At 36.4% G+C, this 25,321-nt stretch overlaps 1 protein-coding gene across 1 annotated transcript in view; it reads left to right on the plus strand.

Moving 5' to 3' along the window:
- The window catches only part of AKAP6 (A-kinase anchoring protein 6), a 520,891-nt gene that overhangs the window by 397,413 nt on the left and 98,157 nt on the right, over nucleotides 1-25,321 (plus strand). The window contains exon 12 of the mRNA XM_039870505.1: nucleotides 11,365-11,485. Within this exon, the coding sequence (XP_039726439.1) occupies nucleotides 11,365-11,485 (121 nt within the window). The remainder of the gene's footprint in view (nucleotides 1-11,364; nucleotides 11,486-25,321) is intronic.

Here is a 25,321-nt window from a genome sequence, read left to right on the forward strand (position 1 = left end):
TTCATTAGCTGTTCTTTTGTTACATAGAACGATCATTGTTTCTGATAAGCAATAGTGGGAATAGTGTGGGCTTTCATTCCATAGGCAGACATCCAGTCTACTAAAGAGAAAATTGAGTTGGTGATACAATTCATATATTTTTATTTCCTTTCCATGTCTACATGCATGCTAAGGAGAGTATGTAGTTGAAAAATGTTTACGACTGCTCCAGGGAGGATTCAGATCCTAGAAAGAATGAAGGTGATCTTAAACTGCTAAGAATCTTACATAACCAAAAATCATTTAGAAATGAATTTATAACCTCTCTGGCTTGATGAAAAGATATGTATCAAGGTGATATAACACAGTTTATATACAATTATGAACTGTGTTTAGCAGTTATGACTATGCGTGGTCGGAAGATTTCCCTGAATGTATGTGAGGCTGTGTGAGCTCTGGTAGTAAAGTGTGTTCATCTGTGGGAGACATTTGGCACTGTCTCCAGCATTGCCAAACGGGAAACCATGGCTTCCTGAGGGATATGCAATGTGTGAATCACCCAACGAGATTCTCTACTGAGAGCAGTTTGATGCTTTTTAATTCCTGCCAACTTAAATGAAAGCAATTATCAATCATTTTGTTTCATTCATTCCATAAATATTCATTGAAGGCCTACTATGTACTTGGCATGATTCTGCAAGCAGAATTTATTAAGAACACTTACATTTTGTATATTTTGTAAAGTGTGACCATTTTTTTTCCCCAATACCTCTTTCTACTAAGAGGTTGTCTGATTTCATTTTTAAATGAATTTCAAAGATACTGTTCATTAAGTAGCATCCTACTTGCTGTCAAGACTTAGTGTACATTACAGACCATGTCTTTTATTCAGCTTATAAATGATAGAACTGGGAGGCAAAAGGCTGGGTGACAGGCTTGTCCAGGATGATAGTGTAAGATGGAGCTAAGACCTCAGCTCAGAACCCTGGATCAGAATGCGGTGGACAATCCATAAAGTCACACTTTGCGTTCTCTCTGAAGATCTTCATTTGGACCCTTGATAAACATTTTTTCCTCCTAAATCCCATGTTGTGCATATTTCATAGTCTATGAAATTTAAATTATAATATCTTCCTACTATGGAGAAATTGAAGAATCTTAAGAAGATTTCATTAAATCCACAAGGAATTTGGGGCAAAAATATTGCTAAGTATTGTTAAGGCTTAAGTGAAAACAAAATTAACTTCATTCATTCATTTGACAAATGTTATTAAATACCTCTTATATGAACTACAGAGACTAAAAGGCAAAAATTAAATGGTCCCTGACCTTGAGAGGCTCACAGTTTTGTAGGAGGAGCCAGATCTGTAAACAACATAGAAGAAAGGATCACAAGTACTTAGAAATCTGCATGGGATTAGGGGGTGGGTCTCATGGAAGATAAAGCTTGATTCTGATGGTGGGGAGGAGGGGGAATTGGAGCAGGTCAAGAAAGACAGCAGAGAGAGAGAAGACCCTGGAGATGATTTTTGAAGCAAGGTCAGGAGAAGAGCTATTCCATTTAATCCAAACAAATGTTTTTTGAGCATCTACAAAGGCAGACCACAGTCTCTGCCTTCATGAGTGCTAGCAAGAGAGTCTAGCAAGAGAGTGCTATTATGCTAGTATTTGCCTGTGCAATGAGAGAAAGGGGAAACAGAATGCGCTATTGGACATCAGAGCAAATGGAATGGGCCCCATGAGGGCTGTGTCTTTCGTGTTTACTACACTCTGCCCTGTGTCTGGTGCAGTGCCTGCAAAGTGTTAGGTGCTCAGTGAATGAATGGATGCATGAATGAATAATTAAAATTAATCTGGGGCTTAGAGAAGGGGAGCATAGGTCTGAGTCATCAGACTGCCTGCTGTTCTGTATGACTGGAGAGCAGGGTAGAAAGTTGGAGGGGTGTAAAATATAAATCTTGGGGAGCAGGTGAAGTCCTGATCCTGGAGTTAATCATTGAGTTCATGGTTCTTAACCAGGATGATCTTAACAGGTGATCAAAATCACCTGTGGAGCTTTTACGCTGAAAAATACCTGTCCGCCCTACCCTGACGAAAATTCTGATTCGATAGGTAGGAGTAGGCCAAAATATGATTATGTTCTAACGCCCACTTGCAGTTGAGAACCATTGCTCTAGTGGTTTTCAAAATATGGTCTCTGGACCAGCAGTGTTAACATCTCCTGGGAATTTATTAGAAATGCCAATTCTGGGCCCCACTCCAGATCTACTAAATTGGAAAACCTGGAGGTCAAGACCAGAAATCTTTGTTTAACAAGCCCTCCAGGTGATTCTTCTGCAGCTTGAGAAACACCACTGTAATCTTTGGAGATTTTAGGTCAGAAATTAATGGAAAAGGTGGAGACTAGATTAGAAATAAAAGCCAGAATGAATTGATAAACCTTGATGACCCATCGGCTGAGGGGAAAGATGCTCCATTGGCTTAGTCAAGGAGGAGAAAAAAATAGGAGGCTTTGGATTCAAGTGACTTTGCTGTCATTCAACATTTAATATTTATTGAGCTATGATTAAATGAAGCTGTAGTAGGCACTGGGGAGGTAGAGGCAATGGGACACAAAGGTTGTCAGGTGTATGAAAATCGGGAAAGCCTTTCAGGAGAAGTTTCATGGAGAATGGCCCAGGGTCGGAAGTGACAATTTAGTGTGTCTCACAGATGAGGCGGTGTGTACAAACAACTGGAACCACTAAAGGATGTCAAGCGTGACTAGATTAGCAGTTTTGAAACAATATTCTGGCAGCAGTGTGGAGAATAGATTGGCAAGGACAAGACTAGACAGTGCTTAATTAATAAGCTATTCTAGGCATCCAGGTGAGAAATAGGGCCTGAGCTAAGATGGCAGGAAACTGAGAGAAGGAAATTTACTGACAGGCCTTGGTGACCAGAGTGGATGGGGGAGGGACTTTATGGGAGCGAATATTAAAGAATGGCTCTCCATGTTTCAGGCTTCATGTATTCTGGCAGATGGGCGTGCCGTTCGCTGAGGTGGTGAATGCAGAGAAGGAGCAGAAGGAGGTGGGGAAGAAGCTGAGTGTAGTTCTTTTGAGGGTCTGTGGAATATCTAAGTGGAAATGCCCAGGAAGTGGGTCTGAAGCTCAGGAATGATTTGGGCTCCTCAACCAGCGACAAGGACAATGTAGAGACTATGGGATAGCAGAGGCTGAGGGAGGTAAGAGCATACCTTTTGGTAGTCTATCTTCTCATATCAGGTGGACATAAAATTATCTTTAAGGATACTTAAAGAAATATAAAATCTGAACAGAGCAATTACTAGTAAGGAGATTGAGTCAGTAATCAAAAATCTTCCAACAGATAAAAAGCCCAAGACAAGATGCCTTCACTGGTGAATTCTGCCAGACATTCAGAGAAGAATTAATCCCAATTCTTCTTAAACTCTTCAAAAAAACACAAGAGGAGGGAACCCTTCCAAATTCATTTTATAAGGCCAGCATTACCCTAATACCAAAACTAGGCAAAGACGCTAGGAGAAAAGATCCTCGATATCCCTGATGAACATAGATGCAAAAATCCTCAACAAAATAATAGCAAACCACTCAACAATGTATTAAAAGGATCATACAACATGATCAAGTAAGATTTATTCCAGGGATCAAGGATGATTTAACATCCACAAATCAATCAATGTGATATACCACATTAACAAAATGAAGAATAAAAATCATATGATCATCTCAATAGATGCAGAAAAAGCACTTGACAAACTTCAACATTCATTATAATAAAAAGTCTCAACAGAATTAATATAGAGGGAACCTACTTCGACATAATGTAGGCCATATATGACAGGCCCACAGCTAACATTTTGCTCAATGGTTTAATGCTAAAAGCCTTTCCTTTAAGATGAGAAAAGATGTCCACTTTGGCTACTTATATTCAACACGGTATTCGTAGTCCTAGCCAGAGCAGTCAGGCAATGAAAAGAAAGAAAAGGCATCTACATTGGAAAGGAAGAAATAAAACTATCACTATTTGCAGATGACATTATATACAGAAAACCCTAAAGACTTTATCAAAAAACTGTTAGAACTAATAAACAAATTCACTTAGGTTGCAGAATACAAAATCAATATACAAAAATCTGTTGTTTCTATACATTAATAACAAACTATCAGAAAGAAAAATAAAGAAAAAAATCTCATTTACATTTGTATCATAAAGAATAAAATACCTAGGAATATATTTAACCAAGGGGGTGAAAGATCTATATACTGAAAACTATAAGACATTAATGAAAGAAACTGAGGAAATCACAAGTAAATGGAAAGATATTCCATGCTCATGGATTAAAAAGATTAATATTGTTACAATGTCCATACTACTCAAAGTGATCTTGCAAAAGAAGAACAAAGTTGGAGGCATTACTCTTTCTGATTTTAAACTGTATTTGAAAGCTATAGTAATTAAAACAGTATGGTATTAGTATACAAACACATATAGATTAATGAAACAGAATAGGGAGCCCAGAAATAAACCCATGCATCTATGATCAATTATTTATGACAAATGAGCCAAGTATATACAATGGAGAAAGGACAATTTCTTCAATAAATTGTGTTGGGAAAATTGGAAAGTTACATGCAAAAGAATGAAACTTGACCACTCTCTTACACCATACACAAAAATTTACTCAAAATGGATTAAATACTTGAACATAAGACTTGAAACCATAAAATTCTTGGAAGAAAATGTAGGTGGTAAGCTCCCTGACATAGGTTTTTATGGTGATTTTTTGAGTCTGACACCAAAAGCAAAAGCAACGAGAGCAAAAATAAGTAAGTGGGATTACATCGTCCTAAAAAGCTTCTGTACATACAGCAAAGGAAAAATCAACAAAATGAAAAGACAACCTACCAAATGGGAGATACTATTTGTAAATCATACATCTGATAAGGAGCTAATATACAAAATCTATGAAGAACTCATAGAACTCAGTAGCAGAAAAACAAGTAATTCAACTTAAAAAAATGGGCAGAAGATCTAAATAGACATTTTTCCAAACAAGACATTAAATCTGTGAAAACCAGTGGGGCTCAGGGTGGAGATGGTCCCTTTATAAAAGGGTGAGATGCCCAACCCACACTAGTGTGCCAGTAGCAAGTTTGGATCCAGTCCTCTCTACACATAGATAATGACGTAGGAAGGTTGGTTTATGTTTGTTTTGTTTTTGTTTTTGTTTTGACAACATCATTTTTGCTTTGTCTTCTGAAGTATGGTTTCTCCATTTGTGTTAGGATCACTACCTATTCTAAAATTTTCAGAATGTTTTCAGCTCTTTGGCTAGAGCTTAGCCTACATATTATCTGAAAATTTAGAAAAAGGTTTGACTTCCTGACAGCCTAACGGAATCCTCTAAATACATTCAGAAATCCACATTGATATTTCTAATTTTATGGCTAATCTTGGAAGTTTGAATTTTTTTGCTTTATTTTATGGCTTTTATTTTAATAACAGATGTTTATGAACAGACGGTTCATGGGTCCATGAGAAAGTAGGGCCAGTCATAAACAAATTTGTAGGGTTGATTTTCTTTTTCTCGGTCATTTTTACATGTACATGGGTATATATGAGAATTGAGAAAATTACTGCTGGAAAGAACTCCATATTCCTTTTTACTTATTAATGGCAAATGCAGGCTGCTTTTCTCATGAGGAAGTCGCTCATGAATTTTCATTCAAAATAGTAAATTAGTGTCCACACTTTAATATGTTTAGAGTGGAAAGGGATTCTACATGCAACTGTGCATATATCAGATTCCATGTCTGGAACGCTAAATTTTGTTCTTTAATGATATGATGACTGAGCTTGGTGCCAGTATTGCGTCGCCTTTCTGTGCTTAACATGCCACATGGAGTAGAGGATAACAGGAAATTCTGATCTATTATTAGTATTTCATTTGAGTAAAATTCTTAAACTATATTTTTGCAAGATTTTGTTACCAGTTTAGTGTCTTTTTTTGAAAATCAGAGGCAAATTTCCTTGAGCAAATAATGTGAACACTGAATACTTAGTGAACATTTGAGGGAAGAGTCGATATGCTATAGAAGCTAGGAAAATTGGATCATTTAATAGAAGTCCCAGTATAGATAAGCTGGTATTTCAGGAACCGGTCTTGTGTTTTTAGTTGTGTTGGTGTGAAATGAACCATTAAGCATATAAAAGATGGATTCTTAAATGCTTCAAAATATATATTCCTCGGCCTTAGCAGCAAAACTGCCAGGGCTTTTTAGTGTTATCTTTTCTTCAACCAATAATTTCTCTATTTTGATGATTTCTTCATTTGGTTGTCTCTTTTAATCAAAATTCCTTAGTGGGCCAAGCTGAAACCTCATATATTCACACACACCTCTCATCGATTTCACTTGGGTGAAACTTTATCTTTTAAGCAAAGTTTAAGTTGAAATGTTCAGTTAATGATGCTCACTTTAAATACCAAAGGCTGAATGCATTTATGTTCAAACACTTAGCTAGTCAAACATAACTCCCATCAGGGTTTAGAGGAAGGATTATTTCTTAAACTATGCCAGCCTCACAAATACTATATTGCTATCCAATATGCAGAAAAATGATGCTAAATAAACTTGTTAGCATTTTATTTCTGTGGTAGAAGGACCTGGAATCTTTTTAACCTTAAAAAAAGGCAGGGAAAATGGTAGATAAGATGTTGGAAAATACTTTTGGCAATTACCTATAGTAGTTGACCTAAACTTAGAAATAAACACTGAAGAAAAAATTGCCTATTTATTTCTCCATAGCCTTGTCCTTGTCTCTATTAGATCCTCAGACTACGGAATAAATACATTCAGAATTCTATATTTGTCTAAAAAGACTGACTTTGGATTAGAAGATCTTTCTTCTCATAGCAGGATTAAACTTTTAAACCTCTTAAAATGGGAATGTTATACCTACAACAGAATGTTCAACTCTTTTATTATTATGGCAATTTAAAAAAAGTATCCAAAAGAATACAATTCTTTCCTAGAGTATATGTGAGTTTGCTTTGTGCGACCTCATAGAGAACATAACATATTCATAGAGTACTGAAAAGGTACCTTTTGAGAACTTTTAACATGTAAGAGATTATATATTTGAGTGAATGACGATATAAACCCGAACACAATTACAAAGAAAATTTTATGAGGGAAATCCCTCCAAAAGAGTAGTTCTCATTCTTACATCCTTTATAAGATTCTGGGCTCCTTGACACAATTTCAATCACCTCTCTCCCTTCTAAAAAGAGAGACTAGAGTCACCAGGAATTCAAGAAAAGAACCTGGTTTGGAATTCAGCTTACAGAATCAGCATATTCTTCAAAGGGGTATAGAACTGTTAACTAGTTTCATGCTACCCTCAATAAATTCACTCATCTATGATGTTTTCTGTTGTCCTTTATGGTAGCTGGCACTTTTCCTAGAAGACGTTGTCTTTTATAAAACCACTTGAAAAACACTTTAGATACCTTTGCAGGTAATGTAAATATAAGAAAGCAAACTAATTCCTTATCTAAGAATTTTCCTGATATTGTGAGCACAGTAAATTCTAGTCATTTTAGAAAGTTTCAAAAGAACCAGCAAAGAAATTTTAATAATTTAATTGCTGACTTACTACAAGTTATATATTTGATTTCACTAAATTTGGAAAACTGTCCGGTCTTTCCTAAGCTGTGAATTAACACATAACCAAGAATCTGAAATCAGGCGCAAATACTTAAAAAATGTTTTTTTCTTCAATGTTTGGACCTTATGAGAATTTTTTATTTGGAAAACACTGGTGCTGATCCTACTACACTACTGAAACAAAATAAGGAACCAAAGCATTTACTGCAACTAGTAAGCTAAAGTCTAAATATTCTCAGCTAGGATGTAAATAGATAAGACTGGAGAAAGAATGAATACAGTGCCTGTGTTAGGTTCATACGCCATTTGCAGGTCTCCGGTGTGGACTATGTGAGAAGCCTGACGTGCATTTAATGAGAAGAAATGGCTTTTGTTTTGAAAGGAGAGTAATAGGAGGGAACAGCTCAATGGCTATAAAGACATGGTAAAGAGCCAATAAAAAAATTCCCGTAGTTCTGAACATTTTATCATTCTGTATATATTTTTTATTTGTTTATAACCTACTTCTGAATCTCCTTTAATTTTCATCAGAGAAAAGAGGAGGATGTAAAAGGACAACTTACACTAACAGAATCTACGGCATCTAGTCGTTCTAAGTAAGCAAATACACCATTATCATATACTGAAAGCAAAATCTCACCTTTAGAATGAGTGAAGAAGCCTGTCCATGGTATGCTCCTAGCTTTGGTATTGGCATTTAGGGACAAGATACGATTATATTTGTCACATACTCCTCTTCTGCAGTCATTTTGCCCTACTAAAGTTTTTGGTTTCATTATCTACATTCAGACATCACCATTCACCAGCTTCTGTGGTGGGCATTAGGGAAGCAAAGATAAAATACATCCCTTGCCCTTGAATTTAGTCATAATCAAAGTTTCTTTCTTTCTTTTTTTTTTTTATCATATACCTATGGGAAGAAAAACAGACTTCTTTGTTTTCTCTTACTGACCAACAATTTTTATGAGCCATCCTAAACACATACTTCCTGGTAAAGCAAAAAAAAAAAAACTTGCTTTAAGATCAGAGTTCAGGCTCTTAAACAAAACGCTTATAGTCTCCCCTAATAAATTAACATTCTTTTTAGAGCACAACTCTTGGGATAAATGCCATTTTTTTCAGATTTCCTATTCTTCTCCCTTCTTTTGGACAAGCATATTGCACAATCTGAACAGAAAGAGGGCTTACATGACCGTGTGATTCTGGGGTGCAGTGAGGTCCCCTGGCTTAGTGTGGCCCGTAGGTGCAGGCTGGCTGGGTTCATTGAAATGGGTTTTCCCCTGGACGTTATGAGGTTGTTCTCCACAGAGGGCTTTGGCTGAGTTGTTATCTCTTGGCTTGGTCAGGAGGTATTTCCTGCTGACTGGAGCCTCATCTCAGCCTTCATTGGTCCTGCCAGTTCTCTGAGGTCTGGCTTCAGAGGCCCCATGGCTCTCCTGGGAGGTCATTGTGCAATGCCACTGTCAAGTTTACCGGCTGAACTTCCAGAAACCTCAAGGCGTTGGGGTGAGGGATGAGAGAACAGGTTAGCAAAGGGGGTCTTGACCAAAGATCTCTCTCTGACTGCAACATCCCCACTCTAGGTTCTTGTGAGGACTTTGATTAAGGCAACTCTTCCCAGATTTCCTAGCGGGAAGATCCCTTCAATCTGTCTCACATGCCTTTCATCTGGGTCTTAGGCCAAGAGATGGGAGGACACACCTGTTCCTCTTACCTTCATTTCCTTCTTATTCCCCAAGTCCACTGAAATGGAAGGGGTGAGCTTTTTATTTCCTTTCCTTTTTGCTTTTAATATTACCCTGGATTATACTCTCCTAATCTGGGGAGGGTGTGGGGGGTGTCACATTACACCTTTCCCCTGTCTTTACGGTTAAAATATGGGAGGGTACAAGGAGAAATGATTACCGTAATTCGGAAGGTATTTCTAAATGATTATACCTGTCATGTGAACAAATGCTTATTAGTCATTCCTTATTCGTCACTCACAAAGTTTTTAATAAAGAAAGTCTCATAGTTTATTTGTCCCTGTTATAGTGGTTTTTGTTTGTCTTTTAGTATTTTGAAATGAGATACTATTTGCAGATTTTACATGCTGGAAGTCCTTGCCATTCAAAGTGAAGTCTATGACCAGCAGTGTTGCCAGTTGCCAGTATCTGTTAAAAATGTAAGATCTCAGGCCCCGCCCTAGAACTACTAACTCAATACCTGCATTTCAGCAAGGTCCTCACTATACCGTATGCACATTAAAGTTTGAGAAGCTCTGCTCTAAGCCACCATAGCATTACTGAAGGTTTTGGCTGCATCAACTATACCCATCATCAGCATTCACGAGACAGTTCTACGTGTTAGCCAATGAAAGTCCTTGCCCTTGGGTGCTTATGGTCCTAGTCAAGGATCTTTATAATTATGGTAAAGGAATTAAAATAAAATAGGCAATTCTAGGTCTAGTCTTCTCCATCACCAGACACACCTTAACTTTTTTATTGACAGATCTATTAGGATTAAGTTGTAAGTTTTGAAAAGTGGATGTTCATTTTCTTGGAAAGCAGTTGTTTAATGTATAGACACAGGAACAAGGTAGTAATAAGATGCTTACTTGATAAATGCAGACTCATGTCTGAGGCTGCTGCTTCACTAGTACTGATAGGGTTTTGTTCAATTACAATTTGATAAGACTCTAGAATTTATTTTAAGGGGATGATTTTTTGGGAGAAGGACAAAGTCATAGTTTTTCATCTGCACTTTTATTTTCTGATCACAATGTTTTAGAAGAATCTTGGCTTTACTTATTCACCAGGCTTTCAATAGAGAATCACATTAATCCTTTTAAGCTTCTTATTCTAATGATTTATTTTGTTCAAAACCATAGTGATCCTCCTTTGAATTTTAATGATTGCTGCCTATTCAAAGATTCATTGTTTTGACTTCCTGTCCTTACCTTTGTTTCCTACATGTCTGTGGGGAACACCTGTCTAATACTGGATCTGCCCCTGGTTCTCACTGGCTTACCAGAGTCACTCAAGCCTATCTCTGAGTGTTAAGCTGAAATGCTGGCTACTCATCCATGACAATAAATATAGGATATATGTTTGCAGAGATAGGCAGATAGACAGCAGAGGGAAAGATAGATGATTGAGTCATTTCCCAGTGAAAAATAATATTTTGGATAGTATATTATGATCATTGTAGAGAAATTAGTTAAATTAGTATTCTTAATCATAAAGCTATTTGGGATGCAATATCTATGGGAAATCTAGTAGATGAGAAAGGGGTCTAAATTTTGAGGATACTGTTTTTACCCCAAATTCTAGACCATGTAACCTTCCTAAGGCACTGACCGTCCATTTCTCATTGTTAAATATGGCAATGCTCTTTTTCAAGGATGTAGTAGTAGTCATTTTGTTCAAGTGCTGCAAATCCTCAGAAAGGGTTAGCAAATGGAAATTGCCACGATAATATCTTAGGTACGAGCATCGGAACTTCATGTTATGATTTCAAAATCTAAGAAGTGGCTATGTCACAAGCTTGAGTTCCTATTTTACCCACTGTGTAACCACACAGAGAATTTTTTCCCTTCTCTTTTTATAGGTATCACCTAGGAGCATCATGGGTTTTTAAGAATGTATTATTCTAATATGAGATTTTAACAACTACACTGTATTTATGCATAATACATTTCGTGCCTTATCTTCAGGCTTCTGGACTTTGATTCAGAATATCAGGAGCTCTGGGATTGGCTGATTGACATGGAGTCCCTCGTGATGGACAGCCACGACCTGATGATGTCAGAGGAGCAGCAGCAACATCTTTACAAGGTTAGAGCTGCTCTTCTTGCCTTTACCTTGCTGTGGAAGATCTGATTAGCCTGACAAGTCTCTCTCTTTTCCTCCCTCCAACCCCCCTCTGGATATCTTTGCGTTCATTGTATGTATCATGGTGTCTATTAGAATTTCCCTTCCCTGTCCCCAAACTCATTTCCATCCCTTGTGTGCTGACAGGCTGTACCGACATCATAATTGCGAGAAAGTTCCCTTTATCACATTCTATTTGGTGTAATTCTATAGAAGGACAAAGATTTATCTTCAAGATGAATAGCAATAAATGAAACCGCATTAATAAATAGACTGAAACAAAATGAAAGATAAATGGACTGGTAATATTTAACAAAATGTGTTTTGATTGGAGCACTCAGGTAGATTCTATCCATCCCTCAGATGCGCCCAAAGGAAAAAGAAACTTGCCTTCAGTTTGGCTTGCTGCTTTTAGGGTGCAGGGCTTGTCAAATTTAATGTTTATTAGTGATGCATAGAGCAGACGTTGTCATATTAAGTCAATGTATTTGCGTGTGATTTAAGAAAACTGGCTTGGAACTCACATATTGATTGCAGGCAATCCATCTAATAACTATCTATATTGTTTACCGTGTCTGCTAATTCACCCTTAGCCTAATGTGTTTTACCGGTTCTACTTATAGGCTGAGAAGTTCTTACAAAACAGCCATGTGATTTTGACTGAAAAAATGGTTGCAAGATTCACAGTGTCTGAAAAAGCTGTTGGGGAGTGTAGAGGGACCTTCCACTGAAATATCAGACTGCAGTAAATCTTCCTCATTTAGGCAATTTTTATTGGAGTAATTCTGACAGTTGTCATCCTTGAATTGCTTTGAGCATATGGCATATTTCAAAGAGCAGATTGTGAATCATAAAAAATAAAATTAATAACTAACCACAGAATCAGCAACAGTATAATGACAAGAAACAACTACCCTGTAGCTTTTTAAAATTTCTTATAGAATAAGAAGTACATTCAAGGTCAAATAAAAGTTGTCTTCTTTCTTCTTCAATTTTTATCATTTTAAGTTACTTTTCCTTAACAAATTATTTTAATTTTTACTCCCTCCATAAAGAGATATCTATTTGTACTTTTCAAGGGTCTGGTCGATTTTAATTAGTGTCCCCTGGGAATCATCTCAGTTAAGAGAAGATATAAGCTCCCCCGGGATTCAGCAATTGGTGATGTTTTACTCCCTAAAGAATTCTGTCCAACGTTAATCTAGTTTGTTTACTATTAGATGTTTCCTGTATGGATAGCTGTCCACATTAACAACAGACTATCCAATATACCTTCTGACATAACATATTGTTAGAGTAACAATCTCAACCTAATGTAACCGAAGCTCAGTGATTTCACATTTCATGTCAGGATCAAGAATTAGATATGAAAAATACTTCTAAATCTATATTAATTTGCGATACAAAATATTTGTTTTATTTCTAAAACTTAAGCATTAAAAATCAAGCCAAACAGGAAAAAAATATAAAAGTAACCTAATCATAAGCTGTTATCTCAGCTTTTATTGCATTCATGCTGCCAAATAACATTTTTTTCTTCTTAATGCATTTTGTATTTTGCACATACACCACTATTTTTTTTTCAGAACAGTGCTATTCTTTGTCAAAATCACATCCATATAATTTACATCACAATTAATAGGAAATCACTGAACAAAAAGCGCAGTCTTCTTTTTCTTGTGGTTACTTGTAAGTGCTCTGCCGGAGAATTCCCATTCTGGCATACTGAAGGCCGTTATTCTACCCACTCAATACTTCCAGGTTACAGTATTTTTTTCCAAACATTGTCATATTGGGGTTCTTCATTTGTGACTCATGCCCTGTCATCATTTTTCTGATTTTAGGTGTTCAGCATATCTAAGTTTATTAGACTGGCACTAACTTTGCATTTGGCTTATAAGTAAAATTAAAGATTAAGTTAAAAACCAAGGGTAAATTCTACATGTTTGTAGACTTTCTCTTCATATAAGCCCCCAAATTATTCCAGAGGTTTGGAAACCTCCAAAGCAATCCTGAGGACATTGACTGAGGAGTAATTTAGAACTTGGGGTGGCTCCTGAATTAGAAAAACTGATGGAGGAGAATTAATTTCAAGTTTTTCCTAAGAATCTCTAGGGATTCTCAGGTTAGGTCAATGTTTTCAGTGTTCCATTCCCCTGTTCTAATCTGCTTTTTCAGGAATCAACTGAACTAATGCCTTGGCGGAGGTTTGGAGCCTGTTGATTATAGAGACTTCTGAAAGACTGAAGCTTTTCAATTGGTCCCCAGGCCTCCCTAGGCTTTCAGTACCATTTGGGACTACCTTAATCATCTTTGTTCTTTTATTAGCATTTCTTATCAAGAGCACCATTAATATTTGGGACAAAACAATTTTTCGTTAGTTAGTGGGGCTATCCCTTTCAATACTGCACATTTGCTGTTCACATTTCCCATCACGGTGACAATGCGACAGGACACCCAACCCATTTGACAGCATTTTCAATTTATCCCAGCCTGTCCACATCATCTTCATTTCTTCATATGCTTGTATAACATCAAGAAAAACACCTTGCACTTGTGTTCTGTACTTTGTTAAGCAAGGCACCTTCTGCAATTATTGAATTACAGTTGTTCAGTTTAAAATTTAAGGATGGGAATGAAGCTCATGATCCCTGGTATTAATGAAAAGAATGAGAGTGAAACCTTTAAGAGAGATCTTCGACTGAGCGTTGGTAAATCCCAAAGAACTATAGAATCATTATTCCTTTTATTATAGAATTCGAAACTTTTGTTCTGGTCTCTCTGGGGGTGGGGGGAGGGCTCTCTGCATTTCAACACTCAGCTCCTTTCCTGGCATAAATAGTCATGCCCAGACCTCAATTTATTCATTGCACAGTCCTAGGTTGTTCCCCAACATCCGTGTTTGGAAATGTTGAGTTAGAGAAAATATAGTAAGGTGGTACTCAGTGAGAGCAAAGATTTTTTAGGTACTACCTAAACATTAGGTACTTACTTTCTGCCTTTACCTATTTATTTTATATTCTGATCTTTGCTAGGAAAATCATCTGGCCTTAACTCCTAGATATGGAGCTACAGATAAATACTCCAGATTCTTCTTCAGCAGACCTCCTGTGTGGAGCACCTGGGTTACCTAAAAGCAGCAAAATATCCAAGGAACTTAAAGAGGAAAGGAATTCTATTTAATTGTCAAAGAATACATTGATACAACCTGACATAATTTAGAAACTTAATATTACAAGAAGCTATACAGTAGATTTTCTGTTTAAACAATTTCTTGTTAATTTTGGGTAGTTGGAAATTTAAGATCATTTTCTTTTTAACTAATTTTAAACCTCAGGATCTTAAGAGCAACCTAATTCTTATTAAAAAGTAACTACTCCTTTAAATATAACTTCATCTTTTTGAGACAGTGAGCCATACTGCCAATGTCTTTCCTTCCCACTTCTCTCCCTTGCCCAACCTCTGAATAGGGACATTCTGTACCATTTTAAATAAACATTGGCAGTATTGTCAGCCTAGAAAACAGAAATATAGTTTTTTTCTCATTTTTTCTTCCCTAATTTGAGGATCACCTGCAGGGAGAATTTGCTCCAACGCTCTCACTTTCTTTCTCTTCATTCCTCCTACCTTCCTAAGTAGGACAATTTAATTTGTCAAAAGTAACCACTGTGATTTTGAAAGTTCAGCTCCTATTTGTACTAGAGTGACGAAGCCAGAATTCATAATCACAGGGAGCTGTCACTCTGCTGGTCTTTATGTGCATTAACTATTAATGGAGAAATATTTAAAACCCACTTGCAAAGGAAAAGCTCCATTTTGTCATTTCTACAGATCAAAGGTGGCATTATTCTTGGGCTCAGGGAAGCTCAAGACACATCTTCCCCCATCGTATAAATTTTATAGCCTGAGTGACCTGGAAGCATTTATTCCGCTGTTGCTGTTGCACTGCCCTCAGCAACAGACACAGCTGACTCTGGAGTGCTGCGTGGGTGTGGCCTGGCAGGGCTCTTTACTTTGCCTCAAAGGACTACCCATTCTGTCACCTATAGGGCACAGATGACAGAGCCCCTAGCGATCCTGGGTTGGTGCGGGGTTCTAGAGTCCAAGGGTTAATTTCGAGGGCCAAATTCAGAAGTTGCAGTCTGGCAATTATTGGTATAATTGAAGGAGGGCTGTTTTCAGATAACGTGAAGCTCTAAAACACCATATTTATAGATTTGTTCCTTGAGTGAATGGCTTAGCTATTCCTCACCAATAAAATATTAGATTATATGATTTCTAAGGGGTTAAACATAACCCTTCCAGCTTAAAAATAATATGAAATTAGTACCCATTTCAACGAAGACCCTATACTTTCAAGGAATTTACACTGAATATTTTATGTTTAATGTTGAGAGTTAGTTATTCATATAGTTCTGTTTTTATGGGAAAAATTTAAATATCTTCTATATTTCTCCATTAGTAAAAGTATTATACAAATATATCCTGTGTGCAAAAGGAAAAGGACTATTCATTTTACATAATACAATGCGCTGTTTAGATTAATTACATTTTTACTCTGCTATGGATTTGAGGTTGTTTATAATAATTCACAGGAAAATAATAAAAATATTTTAAAATAGAAATATAAATCAGAACTGGGGAAAATATACAAAGGTAAGAGTGTATTTCTGTGCAAAGGGTTAATATGTAGGCCATGCATTGTAAGGTCCTACACGGTTACTAAAGATGATCTCAAAATTTTATTCTGGGCTTCCTGGTAGTAAAAACAAAGAGGGAAATGTGCTCAATTGCAAAAGTTAAATTTTCCATGAGAAAAAAGTCACAATTCCTTTGAAGAAATTAAGTTTATTTTGATACTTAAATATGAAAAAGTTTTCCTTTTAGGATTTTTTTACTGAGAAATATTTAACCAAAATATTTCTTGCAAGTAAATTTCTAAACGTAATACTTCTAACAAGTGAATTAATTATTTTTCTCTGACTCTGTTGCCAGGTAATGTTTAGAGACTTTTCACACAGCTCTTTTCGATGTGGCTCCTTTCGATGATAATTTGGCCAGGTGGGATTAATAATAGAGGTCAACAATGTTATATATTGGAAAAAAAGAGGATATTAATAAAGTGAGAAAAAAATGTAAGCATTGAAGAGAAAGAAAAACAGTTGGAATTAGTTCATACAAAGTTAACTAAACATAAAGGAGAAAAGGAGTAAAAACCATGGGTGGATGAATGAATAGGTAAGAAAATGTTAAAAACAAAACACAAACAAATAAAAATAAACTAAACAATGAAAGAATTGTTTCAGAAAAAAAAAACAGATAAGAGAAAGGGGTAAGTTTTAAAGAGGAAAATGTTACTTTGGAGTATTTGAGTGTGTATTAAAAGACAAGCATTATTGTTTTTAAAAGAAACATATGTGGAATAAAATTAGAAATTCTGGGGAATTAGAAATATTGTGTAAAAGAAGAAAAATGTGATATAGTTGACTTGTAATTTTATTACCGTTGATGCCAAAATGATGTTTTTATAGCTATGAATCAATCATAGAAAACAGATTAATCACACTATCCCTATATTTTATAAATTTATAAATTTCAACCCTCTATAATAATTCTCTTTCGTTTTGTTCTGGACCATATTGATCTAAATAATTTCGTATGTGGCTCGATACCTTTATGACTGAACTTGAGCTCCTAAAAACGTAATGCTAGGCTGGTTCATAGTTCAGGTCACAGTAGCTAGGCTTAAAATAGAAAAAAATCCATTAACTTGAAATTTTTTTTTTCACATGTTGGTGTATAGAAAAGAAGTACGCATCAAAAAAATTAAATTCTGTTAATTAGGCCTTATGTTGGAATTTTGGTACCAAAATTTCCTACCTTGATTGTTCAAAATGAAGCAAATTACTAGTTATTGAAGCAGTCAAGGTAAAAATGTACCAGATATATCAGGCACAAGAACCTAATGATAATTTTTTACCTCTTTCCCAGTAGATTAATTGTAGAGCTTAATTGTATGTTAGATTAAAACTCCATTAAGATAAGAAGAATATGCTTAAAATCATTATAATATTTCAAATAACATTATCTAGTCATTTTTAAAGTGATCAGAAATGAAAAACCTAGGCTTTCTCCACCGCTATCTAGAAATGAATTTGTTGTTCCATTTTTATTAAAGTTCAAAAAGTCCTTAGATTAACTGTCACATTAATTCGAGCTTTGATGAATCAGTGTTTGCTATGAATATTTGAATTTTTTTTTCTTTTCTTTTTTGAGAGAGGACAAAACTCATCCTGAAAATGTTTAGGAGAAGAAAAAGTAGATGCATATCATTTCTGAACACGATATGAAACATTGTTCACACTGGAGCTTATAATTCCTATTCGAATCACTTAAAAAAAAAAAGAAGAAGAAGAAGAAGAAGAAGGATGTTAAGAGAATAGTATGCCAAGAAATAGTTGGCTCTGTGTGCAGAGGGGCAAGGAAGGGAAGCCCCGCCAGCAGTTTTTGTCTCTGGCGGGTGAGCTACTGTCCGGAAGGTGCGTTGGCTCTCTGGGCAGCCTTTGCTGTATTGTGCTGCTCCCCCTCTCCCTGGCCTGGCCTGCTCTGGCCTAGAGTGGATCAAACAAGCCGTGGGGAAAGTTCCCCTCATTTGCATCACTTCTAGACAGCCCTGTCGTACTCTTTGCTGACAGGAAATCACTGTCTTTGTCACCTTTTCTCAGGGCCCTCCTTTTGCAGAGATGGGCCATGTGACCACGCTTAATCACAGCAACAGGGCTGGCTCGGGACTCAGTGACATGTTTTCCTCAGCACTTCAATAAGCCGGGTAGAGGAGTCAGTAGGAAAGGACTACATTAATTTTAGAGTGAAAAGATAATTAACACTTGAAGGACTAATGCTGCAACCTATGGAATTATTATTCAAATTGAAGTTAATTTATCAAAAACTTGTGAAAACTATCTCCCGTAATGCAACTGTTTAAAAAACTAAAGCTTGAATAGTAAAAGTTGGCTATGTTGGAGAGAGAGCCAGAAGAAGGTGAGGAGATAGGGGCTTTGGATGAGACAGAGGACAGGAGAAGGGAGGAGAAAGGGAGAGGGGAATCATAGCAAGCATTAACTGTGTTTGAAAAAGCAACTTAAATGGGTTAAAACTTCAACATTGGGGACTGAAAGCTGGAGCATGTAAAACGCTTACTTAGATGATATGAATAGGACACTGGCAAACAAAAGCAGCAGTGTGCTCCTAGAAAACTGTGCTTAAAGGAGTTTCCTTGGCAACAGAAATGCAGTTCCAAAAGTAGACAGAACTTTCCTCAGAAAACATACTATTAATAACAACCTTCCGGAACAACTTGGAACAATTTGACGACTTGGCAATAATAATGCCAAGTGTTCTGCAAATTAATCTAACACGTAACAGTTATGTTTCCCTTGCCCGTAATTCTGCTGGGCTCTACCTAGAACTCATTGATTTTCAGTGGCTCGAATGTGAAAAATATTTCTAAATGTTGTCATGGAAAAAGAAAACCAAAAGAATTGCTAATGGCCAGTGATTTTGTTCAGCCTTTTGGAACCTACAAGAGAACTTAGCTTAGTGAGATGAGTTTATTCCAATGAAAGCTACCACGTTTAATACCTCATTCCAACAAAGATGCTTCCACGAACAAAACCTGGTAAAGGGTTAATAGCCTGGGACTTGCTGTGGTATGAAGCACATCTTGAGGCCATTGGTTACATAAATATAACACTTCACTAAATATGTGCTGGGTGTTATTTTTAAAAGCATCATCATTTCTTGTCAGCCCAGAGAATAAACTAATCTTGGACCTATTTGGCCAATGGGAATCATTTGAATTCTCCTGAAAGGCTATACGTTTGCCAGCCAAGGAAGTGTGTTCCCCTCCTCTGACCTTTCTTGAATCCTTGGATCTAAAGGTTAAAAGTAATCAATATCTCATTGCGCTGCTTGGTTACAGGGTAATAAGTAATAACCATCATGTTAAAATCCAAATGATTACAGATAGCACTTAAATGAGTTGACCTGTTTGGAAGCTTTTATTAATTGCAATCAGGATAATCATTAGAGTTTGCTAATAAAATTTTGGATTAAATTGCAAATATTTCAGCCTTTAACTTTTAAAAATGACTTTTCCTTAATTAGATGTGAATATGCAGCATTCTCTCCTGTGTTGAGCTGAAGGATTTGGTTTTAACCCCACATATTTATAAATTTTTGTTGTTGTTTTTTATAAAATAAATTAGAGGAGCATTTAAATTCCTTGTAAGAAAAGGTGTTTTGTTCCCTGCCACCTTTGGCTCCTGAACTGCTCAACACTATATATATGTTTCAGGTCAATGAGTTAATGAAAATGTCCCTCATCTACTTTTTAGCACTTCTCATTTTTAAATTATTTATCTTTTGTGGTTATATTCATATTTGGGCTAATCTGGTTTGAAGCTAAGAAAAAATTATATGAGGTATGATTAACTTTACAGACAACCATGGTATGAACTGGGATTTATTTATTTTCTTTTTTAAAAAATTGCCAGTTTAGAGATGAAAATTCAGCATAGTCACTGACAAAGAGGTCTTAATATAAGAAGGATAAATGTTAGGGTCAGTGTCCCATGCAGTTACACAGGGAAGGCATTGGTTACTGTAACTATAACCACAAGGAAGTGTGTACAAAACATGTGCTATTGGATCCAAATAGTAAGTCTTTATTATCATTCTAGTTTTTATAATTTATTAGAATTTCATGCTTATATTTCTAAAGCAGGAAGGTGGTGATAGAAGGGTACTTAGATAAGATTTTGGTTATTTCTACCTGTTCAGAGTAGGCTGGGTGAGCCCTTGGGGAGCCGGGGCAAAGCTCAACCATGGTGCTTTCACAGACAAACTCATTGACCTTCCTTCTTGTGTTTGTCTCATTACCATGTCTAATTTTAGAAGGAGGTAGATTTGTTGTTGTCCCAGGGACATCATTTTTGGAGTATTAAGAATTCCCCAACCCAACTATCTTTATTGCTAAATGTCAATGCTGCCTTTAATTCCATCCTTAAGATGTATTCTTTGGGGTGAAAAAAGAAAAAACTCTACCAAATGCAGATATTATATAGCAGAGTAGGAGAATAATATTGAATTAAATGCCAATTTTAACATCTAGTTTAAATGGAAGGGCATGGGAAGGGAAGACGGAGTAGATAGAAGAAAACCAGAAAAGAGACCAAGAACAGGTGTTATCAACTTGACCATTTAATAAAAAGGGAGATATGTGCATGTGTGAGTGTGTACATTGTGTTCACGTGTGTGTGTGTGTGTGTGTGTGTGTATGTGGTATGAGACAGGAATAGGATAGAGGGAGAAAAAACTAACATTGGCCAGATCTTACTATTTGACTCTGTCAGTGCCCTATGCAGATTATCTTGTTCAATGCTCACAATGATTATGGATTATTTTCCCCCATTTCAATGGACTCTGAGCCTGAAACCAGAGAGGTTAAATGACTAACCTAAAAGACACAGAACTAGTGTCTCAGTCAGGTTAGGCTAGAATTTGCTGATATAACAATCCCCAAATCTCAAAGGTTTTTTTTATGATACATACATATCCATCAGAGGTTAGCTATGCTCTGCTTGGCATCGTTCTTACTCCAGGACTCAGACTAATAGACCAGACACCTTCTTCAATAGTCCCTCCATGTGGCAAAAAGAGATTTATGGAGGATCTCACTATGGCCATTAAACTTCCTACCTGAAAGAGACACATTTCACTTCCTTTCAAAATCATTGGCCTGAACTAATCACATGGCTCCACCCTGCTCCATATTGGATGGGAAAATGCATCCCCACTATATGCCTGAAAGGCAGAAAGCTAGAAATATTTCTCAGCTGTACCAATAACTACCACAAGAAATGAGTAAATAAGTCAGGATTTGAGCCCATTCTGGTTGACTCTAATACCCGTAGTCTTTCCCTCATATGCTGCCAGCCTGCTCACTGTTGCCCCACATCCTACTTCTCTACTGCAGGCAAAACTCTTTCAAGAACATTATTTCCTCCCCCTACATGAGCTTTCTGTGCTTAGATAGGAAGAAGATCCTAAATGTTTAGATGGTACATCTGCAGTGAAAACAACAGTCTTGGATCAGCTCTTTATTGGGCCGATCATCAAGCTGTTCTCTGAAAGCCCCCAAACTTTCTTAAGCACCTCAGCAGGTGTTGCTGTGTCGAGCCTCACAAGAGCCTCCTACATTCTGTCAGATTCAGGAAACCAAGGCTGAAAATATTTATGTTTTGGGGGGCAGATGCACTAAAGGCAGCATCACCCTAGGAGAATTCAACCTTATGGATCCTGTTACTGACAAAGGGAGATACTGAATAAGGACCCCCATGGAGAGGTGCTCTAGAGGAATATCATTTGCAGAAAAACCACTTTTCAGTTCTCCCAAGGAAGTAAATTCAGTTCTCAGAAACAAGGACATTCCCAAGCATATTCTTAATAATGTGGGCATTTGAGAAGCTTATACATTCTTAAACTTGACATTTCTGCTACACTCTATCCCTAATGAGGCTCACTGGGGTAAGCCAAGAGGGAAGCAGTGGTCTCCTGCTGAACCTTGATTCATTGACATAAGACACACACACATACACACGCACACACACACACCACACACACACACACACATACACACACCTTTCTTTTTCTAAAGCTAGAAAAGAGTCAAGCAGCCTAATACCCTTATTGTTTTTGCGGTTGATTTTAATTTTTCTTCCAAACTTTCTCGGACTACAGAGCTCCAGTCTTTCTCCAGAAAGATATCTATACAGCCCTGAAACTCACCTACACTTAACTATTTCAGCTGTTTTCCTAAGTAGTGATTCCATATGTTCACAGACATTTGCTTAAAGAAAATTTCCGATTTATGATATTCCCCTTGCCATCTCATTTAGCCATTGAGAACTAGGAAGTCTGTGGAAGAGGTACACATACACACATAGTTATATACACACGATTATGCAAGTTTACACATATACACCCATGTATATAAAGTATTAAGTTGTTTAATTTTTTTAAAAAACTGTCACCAGGATTGAATGGAAATGAAAGATTTCTCGAACCAGATATATTTGTAGTCCCAAAATGTTTAAATCACGCATACATAAGTAACTATATAAACTCCCTTCTATATGCCAAGTTTCAGTCTGGAGCTCATTTCTATGTTATAAAACTCTGCATATTGGATTTTGTTCCCTTCATTACAATAGCATTATCCCTTTCAATACTCACAGGTGCCTGCTTGAGGGAGCCCTCCTTGAGAATAATTTAGCCATGAGTTCTTTGTTATTAATTAAATCTGTATTTTTAATAATGATGATAGATTTGGCCTTCATGGACCAAATTTGAGATAATAATCAAATAAAAGATTAAAATTTTGGTTAGACTCCACATTCTAGGAGGGCAGGGTTCATATCTGTATCGTTTATTGATTTATCTCCAGGGCCTAGCACAGTACCTGACACAGAATAGAAACTCAATGAATATACGTTGAGAAACATTTTTCCAATAGGCTTATTCAATAATCTATTAATTAAATTCTATTAATTAGAATTATGCAATCAATTCATTACTTTTTCCAAAAAATTCTATTTTCATGCTGTGATAATTGAGTCTAAAACTTAATGACATCCTCTTATACTGCATATAAAACTCAAACAAGAATCTCTTTCTTGAAAAACCAAAGTACATAAAGGGCAGTTCTTAATAGAGTACTCAGATATGGCCAGGTTGACATGAGGGAGAAAGAGATGGGGTATGAAAGGGAAGGTGGTGAGAGGAAAGAAAGGATAATGACATTCATGTCTGAGACGATGGTACAAAAATGCACAGCTAATCACCATTATTCTATGGCTAGTCTCAAACAGTAGTATTCACTGACGTATTCTTGACTTTGTAGACAATCCCAATATCATTATTTATACACCCGAGAATAACATGTACGGTGCAAATGTGATACCTAAAAATAGAGCGATAGATGTAGCTAAATACAAACAGTCATTAGAAATTGTAGGTGTATCAGCACAATTTATTCTTGTACCATAGTTAGCAGGAGAGTTTACTGACACATTTATTGTAGGAAATTAGGTTTGACTTCAGAGGAGCGTGTGTGTGTGAAAACGTAATCATGAAGGGGGTGAGAAAAACATTAAGAGGTTTGGACTTGGGCTGGCTGTTCAATCCAAGTCCAACACGATGAGGAGAAGGGGCAGAGAGTCTAAAAGACTGACTCATTTTTCCAAAGCTTTTCCTAAGCTAGCTAATTCAGAATATGAAAATTAAAAAATTAAATTTCATCGCTATAATGTCAAGGGAAGGATGAAATTTTGAAACCTTCTCCCACTGTTTTATTTTTAAAAGTTTTACATTCTTTATAACTTTAAAAAGTAATCCTCATGTGGTCATTTATATTTTTAACTTAGAGATTAATTGTAAGTTTTAATGATTTTAAGCACTTAAGAAAAGGTTAAAAGATGGACCATTTAAAATTAGAATTTGACAAAGATTTGTGATGAATTCACTTCTTGCCCCGATTTGTGTCCATCTCAACATCCTTTTGGGTTTATTGCCTTCCCATTGAACTTTGTCCTTCCTCAGCTTTCCTCAGCTGGGACATGCTGAGATTTGAAAATATGCGTGAAGAACTTTCCTCTTTGTATAATTTTTCTTTCCCTTGCCTCACTCTCTTCTGCCTAGTGATGTTAAAGACCTGATTCTGTAAATCACTGGTTTTCTTATAAGCCATCAACAAAAATCCTTATGTTCATTAAAACTTAAGTATAGATGGATCTTTAGAGTTGAGCTAATTGAATTCTTTTTTCTACAACATGGGAATATAGGCAAAGAACTCAGTTTTGGCTAGCATTTTAGAATCCTTGTTTTGATGATAGTTTAAGAGGCTCTGTCCGTCTAAATTTGGGATAGAAAAAGAAATAAAGTATGGAAACACTGTCAGAAGCCTTTTCTGTTTACAAAAATTTCCAGGGATACTATGAGTAATGCCAGAAATCTCATGTGACAGCCAGCTCTTGTGAGATTTTTGAGCTCAGGAAATAGTTCCAGAAAGCTGATTGGAGCTCAAAGATTTTTTTTTTTTTTTTTAAATAACTGACGTGAATAATCGTGTCCACTGTCCATTGTCCACATTGCTGCTTAGACCCGTGTCCTACTGGGGTGGATGTCCCCCCCAGGGCTGGGTCATATTTGGCACTCAATAAATACTCTATGAATTGAATCACCTGCTTAATGAGTGTTTTCTCAGGAACCTTCCAAAGTGAGTCTCTTAGAGCTTTTGTACAGTTATTTATTTCCATGGGAAGTGAGAATTTTACCTGGAGTTTCAGGAGTGCAGATGACCTAGAAAGAACCTTTATTTCACTTATTCTCTTTCCAGGATTGCTTTTTATCCATTCCAAATAGGAGAGAATTTGTCCTTCATTAAAGATCTTTCCAGAGGGAATTCACAACCTCCCATTAAAATGTTTAACAACTCTCCCTGCCCTGAAAGTCTTCTTATATCTAGTGTAAATCCCTTCTGTTGTTAGGTTTAACTATCTAATCGGCCAGAATCCATGCTCTGTAATTAAACCTCTTCTGTTTTCTACATGCTCACATTTCTCAAGCATTTGCAGTTTTCTTTTCAAGTTAAAAAAAAATCTTTTTAAAATACTTAATTTCGGTTTTGTCTACACTCCATCTAACCGAAACCATTTCCATCCTCTTTTGTAGGAGAAAATA

Source organism: Pteropus medius, unplaced genomic scaffold, assembly GCF_902729225.1.
Source record: "Pteropus medius unplaced genomic scaffold, Ma_sr-lr_union100, whole genome shotgun sequence".
Classification (NCBI taxonomy): Eukaryota; Metazoa; Chordata; class Mammalia; order Chiroptera; family Pteropodidae; genus Pteropus; species Pteropus medius.